General features: G+C 43.9%; 1 protein-coding gene across 1 annotated transcript in view; it reads right to left on the bottom strand.

The window, feature by feature from the left end:
• LOC104337542 (toll-like receptor 7) overlaps window positions 1-9,532 on the bottom strand; it is a 14,709-nt gene extending 5,177 nt beyond the window's left edge. Inside the window, exons 1-2 of the mRNA XM_075428509.1 lie at window positions 9,310-9,532; window positions 1-5,306 (exon numbers count right to left, since the gene is read on the bottom strand). The exon at window positions 1-5,306 is cut by the window's left edge and continues 823 nt beyond it. Of these exons, the coding sequence (XP_075284624.1) occupies window positions 2,166-5,306; window positions 9,310-9,312 (3,144 nt within the window). The 5' untranslated portion in view covers window positions 9,313-9,532 and the 3' untranslated portion in view covers window positions 1-2,165. The remainder of the gene's footprint in view (window positions 5,307-9,309) is intronic.
• Window positions 9,533-9,863: the final 331 nt, after the last annotated feature.

The following is a 9,863-nucleotide window of genomic DNA, read 5'->3' as shown; positions in this document are numbered from 1 at the left end:
CATCAGGGCAGGTAGAGTTTCTTTCATCTTGGCTATCTGATGCATCTGGAGAATCCCTTGTTATTGTTTACATCCCTAGCCAAGTTCACCTCCAGCTGTTCCTTGGCTTTCGTGGTCTCCCTGCACTCCTGGCCCATATCCCTGTAATACCTCTGGAACATGTATTCCTGCGTCCACTGCCTATGCATATTGGTTTTGTGTTTTAGTTTGGCTGAGAGGTCATCACTTAACCAAACTTGCCTCATGCCTCCCCTTCTGTTCTTCTTGAACGTCAGGACTAAGAGCTCACACGCCCTGAGAAAACAAAGTCTTTAACAATCCCCCATCTCTCGTTCGCTCCTTTATCTCTGAAGGCAGTTTCCCAAGAGATCCTCCACACTCCCACACACTAGTACCCATAAACAGCCAAAAAATTGCCTTTCTGTGTTTGGGGTCCTGACTCTGCTTTTTACCCATCCTGTACCCCTCCAGATTGAGAATTCAACCATGGCACAATCGCTGCAGCAGGTTCAAAGCAACTAAGGGTGTTGGTTACACATGGGCCAGAGCTGTCACTAAGGCTCGTTGCCAGAAACAGAAAAGGGCCTTGAGAGAGAGGGCAGAGGCTGCATGGACTGTGCTGTGGACAGGAGCACCCAAGGTGAGAGGTGAGGGTGTGCTGCTCCTCACAGCAGGCAGGGAGCCCACTCGTGCCCCACACACAGAGGTTTAGGCTGCCATTCCAAAAGGCTTCAGCTGAAGTAGTGTCACGTGTTTGAGGAGGCGATGCTGTGAACCAGAGCGGGGAACGGGCCCAAGTGTGTATCTTTCTGAGCAGCATTTCTTCCCTTTTTCAGGATGTCTCTAAAGTCAGGCTCGTTCCAAACTTGGGATTTTAGTGGTGCCCGAGCAGGCACTGTGGGAGAGAGACCTGCCTGGGGAACAAGGGGGCAAAGAAGGGCTTGAGGCTGCTCTGGAGCACCACAGCACAGCTAAACAAACAGTGGGGCACATGCTTCCTTATGTGACTTGGTCATACGTGTCCTGTGCTTCCAGTGACTGTGTTTTGTTCTAGAGAAAGTCTGGGCAGGCAGAGGCGAGTCAGTCACTTCAGCATGTCCTCAGGCCCCAGCCGTGGCTGGACCTGGGCTAACACCTCTTCCACTTTCCCTTTTTCCTTTTTACCTTAATTTTCTATGCAGCTTCCCACTTCCTCTTTGTTTTACTCAACTTTCTCCTCCTGCCTTGGGCCTCTCCCTCATCCTCTCTGCTGTCCTGCTTCCCGTCCTTGCTCCCAGGCAGGAGTTCCATGCACAGGGACTCTCTTGATCTTGTAACTCCTTCCAGCCCACAGCCTGCAAACCCTGATGAGTTTGTTTCTCACATACTTTCCCATCTTAGCCCAGACAAGTTCTTCAAAGTCTTCAGATTTATGAGCTTTTTTGACAGTGTAGCAGCAGCTGAACTCCCCTACCACATCCTTGACAGCCCTTGAGAGCCGTCCCACCAGAAGTTCCTTTCCCCAGCCATTAGGGCCGTTGCCCGCTCAGACAGAAGCCATAGGCTCAGCAGATGTAAGCCCGAGATGAAATTACAATCATTGTTACATATCCTCCGACTCCTAAAATCAAAGCATGAGCTTTGCTTCGGGTAGTTTCTGTGTCAGCAAATGCTTTCTTGTTTTTCATAAAGACACCAAGTACAGAAACTACCATTTTCTATTAAAATCACATTTACTCCAACAGTGATCTGAACAGCAGCAACTTGAGGCACGGCCAAGCTCCTCCCGGCAGTCTGTATGCTAGAGTAAGCTGAGCAAGAGTCTCGCCCACACTTGACCCAGCCACAGGAGATGCTGGAGGCCTCCAGTGAACTGAAAGCTGGAAGTGGTGATTCTGTTCTAAACCAGGGACTTCCAGTGGATAGTGCATCTTCTCTTGCTGTGCAGCAATTAATGCCAAGCAAGGCGCACATCAGCTAAACATCTGTGCTGGCAATAGTTTTGGTTCAGCCTTGCCTTAGCAAAACAAGTGAACGATCACCTTTGGGACTAACTGTGCACTTTGTTTTGGGGTACAATAGCACAATTACATTTACCCTCCATGCTTCAACAGCTTCTCCGAATGAAGTCTAGGTCATCTTTTGCTCACCGTGCGTCATAAGAATGTTCACAGGGAAGGGCAGAGCTAAACAGTTTCTTGGAGAAGCTTGTTGTAGGCCAGGGTATTGCTCGTAGCTATTGCATTTTTCAGGCACTGCCAGAAGTAGGGCTGAGACCGAGGGTTAGTTGGCCATTCCAAGACAGAATTCCTGCACAGCCTCTTCCTCAGCAGGACATACCGGGACTTCTGCAATACCTTCTCAAGGAATATCAAGATAATGACATCCACTTTTTCATCTAGAAGCCGCTGGTGGGCCATGTAAAATGTTGTCTTGAAGCTGCCGCTTTTAATATACTTGTTGGTCAGCACAAATATGGTCTTTTTGCTCAGCTGAATGCTCTGGGAAAGGTTTTCAAAGACTGGCTGTCCTGGGAGCCAGTCCCTTTCTTGCAGGCATAAATTGAACTGCCTGGCTTTCTGATCTTCCAGCCTTTCTACCAGTTCTGTCAGCACCCACTCGTTCACAGCTGGATCTTCGTTGTCGTAGGCAACAAAAGCATCATAGCAAGCGTCTGGCAAAGATAAGCGCCGATAGCCCTTCAACTTGGCAGTGCAGTAATGGTAACTATACCACACGTCCCAGAAGTAGAGATGGCTCGTCACTGTGAGCACCATAAAGCCTAGGACAGTTGAAGCTGACAGAGCATAAAGCATCAAATACGAGGTGTCCAGCTCACAGGTATAGAGATCCAAGAAAACCACGCTCCTTCCTTTATGTGCCCCTGGGCCAGCACAGGTCACTGCTGTGGCCAGTAGAGGAATGGTCACTTGAGTCTGGTTGATCCACCAAACAAACCACACGGCATCACAATTGCACTTGAAAGGATTGCCATGCAAAAGCAGCATCCTCAGGTTGTTAATGACATTCTCTGGGAAGCTAGATTTCTTAATTATTTGGATCTGGTTTGAGCTGAGGTCCAAGTATTTCAGTTTAAAAGCGCCTCTCAGAAAATGTTTGGTTAGCCGTTGAATGCGGTTGTTTCGGAGCATCAGTTCTTGGAGCGTTGAAGAACAGTTGGACAGTTCTCGGGGAACAGCAGTCAGAAGGTTGTTGCTGAGGTCCAGAGTGACTAGCTTCTTCAGACAGTGGAGTTTTCCCCAGTTGAAACTCTTCATCCCGTTATTGGTTAAGTTGAGGGTCTTCAGTTCCGGAGGCATAGCTTCAAAAACACCATGAGGCAAAAAACTGAGTGAGTTGAAGGAAATATCCAGTTGTTCCAGACGGGTCAGATTCTTGAAGAACGACAAGTATCTAGCATTCCCATCCATCCATAAAACATCTAAACGATTTCCTCTGAATTCTAAAATTTGAAGAGACTGGCTTTCCAGTCCTGTGTTAATAGAGGTAGAAATCTGATTCTCATTCATCATCAGCTTCTTCAGATGGGCCAAGTTTTTCATAAAACTAAGCACGTGAGTAACACCTTCTGCCAGAAAATAATGATTGTTATTGCTCAAGTCTAGAATTTCTAGACCTTCTAGCTCTTTGAAAGCAGTGGAGTATAGCAAGTCAATCCTGTTGTTAGAAAAGTCCAGATATTTCAAGTCAAGCAAGTTGTTGAATTCACTTCCATTTAAAGCTTGACTTATTGCATTACCTGACAAGTTGAGGCATCTGAGGAAACTAAGACCATGGAAGTCTGAGGGGTTAATAAAAAATATGTTGTTTCTACTTAAATCCAGAGTTTCTCCATAGTTCAGGCATTCGTCATTAACTGAAGATTTGTAGGAAGCAGCCTCTTTGTCTTTGGACCTGCAACTTCGCTCATATTCATCATACCTGAAGTAATGCATCTCTTGTAATACTTGCCTGTTGTGTTGTTCTACCGAAATCCTAGGATTCGAGCAAAATCCATAACAGTCGCCCTCACCTGAAGAGGGAGAAATTTTATTCACTGAGAGGTCTATGAGCTTAAGAGCTGGGAATGCTTTGAACATTGTCAGGTTAGCAACTTTAATGAAATTAGTCCCAAGATCCAACACTGTTAGGTTTCTAAGACTGAGCAGTGGATCTAGATTTCCTCCTCTCAGTTCTTTAAAGACATAACCCCGGAGTCTCAGGGTTTCGAGATTAGAGAGGGAGGAAAAGGTCTTCGACAGATTCAAGGATGGAGAATATGTCTTCTGTTCAAAATTAAAGGACAGATCAAGCTCTACAAGGCTGGGGAGAAGTTTCAAAAACTGAGCATCTCCAATCTCCTTTACGAGTAAATTTTGGGAGAGATCAAGCTCTTGGAGATTCATGATGTTTTGAAACCAGCTGCTGGGTATGCTGTGAAGAGAATTACTGTGAAGTCGCAGAATTCTTAAGTTCTTCAAGGAATAAAAAGCCCTGGAATGTATCTCAATTGAGGTCTTGGGGCAGGGAGTACAAGGATATGGAGCATTGTAGCAACGTGGGCAATTACCACTTAGATCAAGAATTTCTAGGTTGTGAAGGGCACTTAAATCATGTTCATGAATCACTTGAATCATGTTATTGTAAATATACAATTCCTTTAAAGTAGATGACAAATAGGGTGGAATATGAGTTAAGTTGTTTGACTTCAGGGATAGTATCGTTAATCTTTTCAGCTCCAGAAAAGCTGTTTTTTCAATTTCAAAGGAAACATTGCATGGGTTACGGTAGTAACAGTTCTGTCCCAGGTACAATACTTCTATGTTACCAAGCTCTGAAAAATTGGCTTTTTGGATTGAAAAGATACTGTTTGCTTCCAGGCTCAGCAGGCTTAATGTAGCAGGAAGACCCCGGGGTATTTCCAACAGCTGATTTGCATCCAAATACAATGACCTCAATCTTGTCAGGGCAGCAAAACTGCCATTCTCAATCTTTGGTCTCCGGATGCACACACAATCTTTGGGCCCCATTCTGACAGGGACACAGTTACATCTGAAGTCAATCTCCATGAGGTTTTCAAGACCAGCAAAGGATGTTGGATTGATATGGGGGATATGGTTAATGCTCAGGGTAAGGTTGGTAGCGTTTGCAGGGATCCCTCTGGGGACTTCCAGGAGACGCCGATCGGTGCAGTCCACTGTCACAGTGCCTTCAGAGGTTTTAACATCACAAGGTAAACTTTTGGAAAACCAAGCCCCTGACAGCAGCATCGGATATAGGAAGAGCAAGACAAAGGGCAATTCCTTGGACATCTTTGCACGAGGTACCTGATAATAAGGAAATAGGGAGGTATTAGTTTAAAGCAATGAGGACGTGTCATAGGACATCAGGTCCATCATGTACTGGGTCAGAACATGGGGGTCCTGTCTCTCACACTGGCTTGAAGTGGATGTGCGGGTAGGATTATATTCTTAGAATAGTATTACATCCAATATTATATATAGTATATATTATTATATTATTATAGTATTTGGGGAAGGCAGATGTTGGTATTTCCTTTCTTTACTTTCTTATCTTTAAATGTTGTAGTGGTAAGACAAATTCCGCTTTCTCCATAGTGAATCTTAAAAAATAAACCTACTGAGAAACTGACTATGCAGGTGATTAAAGGCTACATATCTGTGAATTTTCTTTTTTTGAGGGGAAATAAGTGTTATTAATCATCTAGCAGATTGCAATTGTATAATAGTGTAAATGAGCAAGGTCAATTTTTCAAAGCGTATGCAAGACGGAGAAAGTCTGCAGTCACTTAAAAGCTAATGTAAATGTTCAAACAACACTGACTAACAGGTTAGTGCCTAATTCCAGTTTCCCATTATCATATGGATTCTTCCTCTTGTAAGTGTTAGAATGGATGTATGGTTGTCCTAAACCAGTCATTGGCTATACTTCCACATGGTGTAACATGAACTTACATTTTCACTGCCCAATAAGGACAGGGGGCCACGAGAACACTGAATCAATGAAAAATGTAAAAAGGAACACCAGAGACAGATTTAAGATTGAGCATGTCTGATAAAAGGATAATAATCAGCAAATAATTTTATCCAAAGTTCTACAGGCATTTAAAGGACTTTTCAAAGCATGCTCTCTCTCCGAAAGTCTTTGTAGTCTTACCTAATTTTTAGATTTGTCTGTGTTATGGGAAGACCTGTAAGTTTTTAGTATTTCACAGCCTACTAATTACTTCCTCAGCAGCAGTCAGTGCCGACAAAACCCTGTTCCCTGGCCAGACACAAGCAGCCAGGCAAGCAGGCTGCCAGCCTTGGCTTGTCTAGCAGAGGCATAGGGGCTCTGACCATTTTGCTGCCTTGCACAGCTTCTTAACTGCCTGTATCGGGTGCTGGTCAAGAGAATCAAAGCAAATAAAACCCAGAACAATCAATATCATCTTTTTTCCCTGTAAAACTCAGTGTTGAAGGCTTGGAGATGAATGGCACACAGAGTGCTCTTCAATAACTAGGATTTGCTATGCTTGGAATAGTAGTGACTAAACGTGAATACCCAAGTAAGCAGCTGAATATCAGATGGTTAGGTAAAGTGTTCGAGCTACACAGAAATGTTTTTTCCCTTTACCTGGGGCACAAGAAGATATAAAGGCCTGCCCAAACACTATGTGAAAACCCTGTGGAGTGTTGCCGAAGACGTGCCTTGCAGGTGACACAGGCTTGGAGACGGATTGAGGCTTCCTGTTGTACACTCTGTTTACTCAGGCAACTGTGTCCCCTGTATACCGTTGTGTTTCTGCGTTACCTTAGAAAACTATGCCAAAGATACCACACATCTGTGTGTCCGGAGGAGTGCTCTAGCGCCTAGCAGGGCAGCAGATGTGAGAGAAGCCGGATCGAGTCTCGCACAGCACCACACTTCTGCGATCTAGACTCAACAGCCAAATGGAGTCACTGGGGATTTGTTCAGTCAGCTGTTGTGTATAAAGCTTCCACTGCAGAAGGGAAAATGTAAAAGTGGACTGCAGACCTTGAATTCAGTGTAATCTGGCACTGTACTACACCACAGCCTTTCCTCTACCACACTTTCCCTTCCCACTGCCAGCAGGTGCTACGGTGCTTTCTCCCGTTCGGCAGCTCCACTCAAAAAAGGCAATGTCATTAAATATCCTGGCTGGTAGCCAGGACTATCTTTCATCGAGTTACTCAGGGAAAGCTAACGTGGACTGCCCAGGCCATGCCTGTGAATTGACATTTCATTATTTTCCACTCTTGTAAAGACATGTGTTAAGAATCCAAATTTCCTTCATTTGGTTTATAGCAATTCACTTTGGACACCCACCCAGTCGGAGGCCATTGGGTAAGATAGTTCACCGGTGTCTTCAGTGCAGTCTAAACAAACAACTTTAGAGGACGATTAACTTTTCCGATTTCCTGACGAAGAAAAGCACTTGGATGAAAACGATGAATAAGGATCATCAGAGTAAGCGGGGAGCTAATTTGGAAAAGATAAAATGTATGCGTTTCCTCCCACCACCCAAGAATTTTTTTCAGAAATCTTTTTTCTCCACTAACATGGGCAGGAATGTGGAAGGGAGAAGGAAGGACTCCACTGTTGACTTGAATTACATGGAAAACTAAAGGTCTTTCTTTGTATGAAAAGGGACACTGCAGAAGAAAAATCTGGATATGTTCTTGCAAATATTTTGTCTTCCTTCTTTTCCAAGGGTCACACTCTATTATACATGCAAAATGCTTAGAATCATAGAATCATAGAAAAGTGACCTTCAAGATCATCGAGTCCAAACATTAACCTGACACTGTCAATTCCACCACTAAACCATGTCCCTGATCTCCACATCTGTAGGTCTTTTAACTACCTCCAGTGATGGTGCCTCAACCACTTTCCTTGGGCAGTCTGTTCCAATGCTTTGCAATTCTTTCAGTGAAGAAATTTTTCTAATACTGAATCTAAAGCTACCCTGGTACTACTTGAGGCCCCTTCCCTTTGTCCTAGTGCCTGTTTGTTGAGAGAAGAGACCAACATCCATCTGGCTACAACCTCCTTTCAGATAGTTGTAGAGAGCAACAAGGTCTCCCCTCAGCCTCCTTTTCTCCAGACTGAACAGCCCCAGTTCCCTCAGCCACTCCTCATAAGACTTGTGTTCTAGCCCATGGGCAAGCTCAGATGGCAGTCTAGCATGCCTGAAACTTTCTACATGAACTCACACTCATCCACTGCACTGAGGCCCTGAATCTTAGGCACTTAGCCAAGTTCCTCAATTCAGTGCCATGAACCTGGGCTGTGCCGACATTAAAGAGAGTGCAGGAGAGAGGAGAGCGAGGCCCTGCTCCAGGCGTTGCTCTGCTCTGAAGATGGAGGGAGCTCTGCCTGACTACATGCCAAGCAGAGACTAACACTGCAGGTTCTGGTGCCTGGAATTAGGTGCAATCAATCTGGGCCTTACAAGTCTTCACAGATAGGTCTGCAGGCTTCTTCAGAAGTCAAAGGACTTTGGGAACGTTCGCGATGGTGATTATGAACTCTCACATATCACAGCATTTTGTAGGAACCTAAGCATTGTTGTGGAACCAGCCTAGCTCCTACCATCTTTGCATAGCCTTCTGTTGCCTGAGACCTTTTGAATGCATTAGCTATTCTAACTGTAAACCGTTACTTTCTGGTGCTGCCTCTAACTATTTGCCTGCGTGAACCTTGTGTCTGTTATAGTGCCAGAACAAATAAAAAAGAGTGTTTTAATTAGAAGAAACAAGCAACGCTGACCTGTGCAACGTCTTTGCAATGAGAAGCTAGTTTAAAAGTACAGCTAGAGTCCGCATGTGAACTGTCCTTTCCTCTGTGACCTGCGATTGGCTTTATAAGCAGCACAAGAAGTACTAATCTGCAGATAGTCACTAGCATGCGCACAAACTCCTAAGGATTTAGGGTATTCTTCAAATACTCAGCAACAATACAGCTAGGTGTTTCTGAAGGAAATTTTTCTGTAGGTGTTCCAGATATATTTTGAAAGGTGACAGCACAAAAGGCTAGAGAAGAAAGAACACCTTCAGAAGTTATAGGAATTAGAAAAGACATAATTATACTTGTTCTGTACCACAGTAGTACAAATAAATGCTAGCCAGCTATTATTAATGCAAATAAATGCTTCACTTTCCTGTCATTCTGTGTTGCAGCTTATGACCGCAACAGTAGATTGGAGCATTTAGAAGGCACAAAAGCAAAATATGTTCTTGACAGTCCTCCAGAACAGTTACAGTCAAAGAGGTCTAAGAGCAAATTTAAAATGAAAGTTTAACCTACCATGTTCTGTGTGCTTCCAGGTCTGGCAGACTGTCTTTGGAGGAGACTGTAAATCACAGCAGAAGCGAACAGCCTAGAAGAGGTGACCACTGGTTCAGGTCAGGTGTGGAGGAGAGTATAACATGACATAACGGGCTCAAGACAACAGCACTATTTACTACTCTATCTTCTTTCTCTTCACTTGAGCTCCAATAAAGGACATCTGCAAAACACTTCACGAGAGAGTGTGTGATTAGTCAGCCACGAGTTAAATGTGTTACGTAAGTGTAACATTCACGTGAGGCAACTATGATTTGCAGAAACTCAAGTTCCTTCTTTTTTTTCCCCTTTTTAGTGTGAACTGCATGAACTGAAAGACATAAATAGTTAATTGATGTTAACAATATTTTCTATGTTAAAGTTTAGTAATTCTTATTATCATTATTATTATTTTGGGGTCATTTCTGCTGCCAATATCCTGAAGGACTCAGATCTTACTAAGAATCACTTGTGTGCTAATATAAGCAGACAAATCTCTTAAGCTGAACACTTTGTGAAGAAATGTCTATTAAGTG

This window comes from Opisthocomus hoazin, chromosome 1, assembly GCF_030867145.1.
Source record: "Opisthocomus hoazin isolate bOpiHoa1 chromosome 1, bOpiHoa1.hap1, whole genome shotgun sequence".
Lineage (NCBI taxonomy): Eukaryota > Metazoa > Chordata > Aves > Opisthocomiformes > Opisthocomidae > Opisthocomus > Opisthocomus hoazin.
The sequence above is the reverse complement of the archived record's forward strand: the minus strand, read 5'-3'. Positions and strand labels throughout refer to the sequence as shown.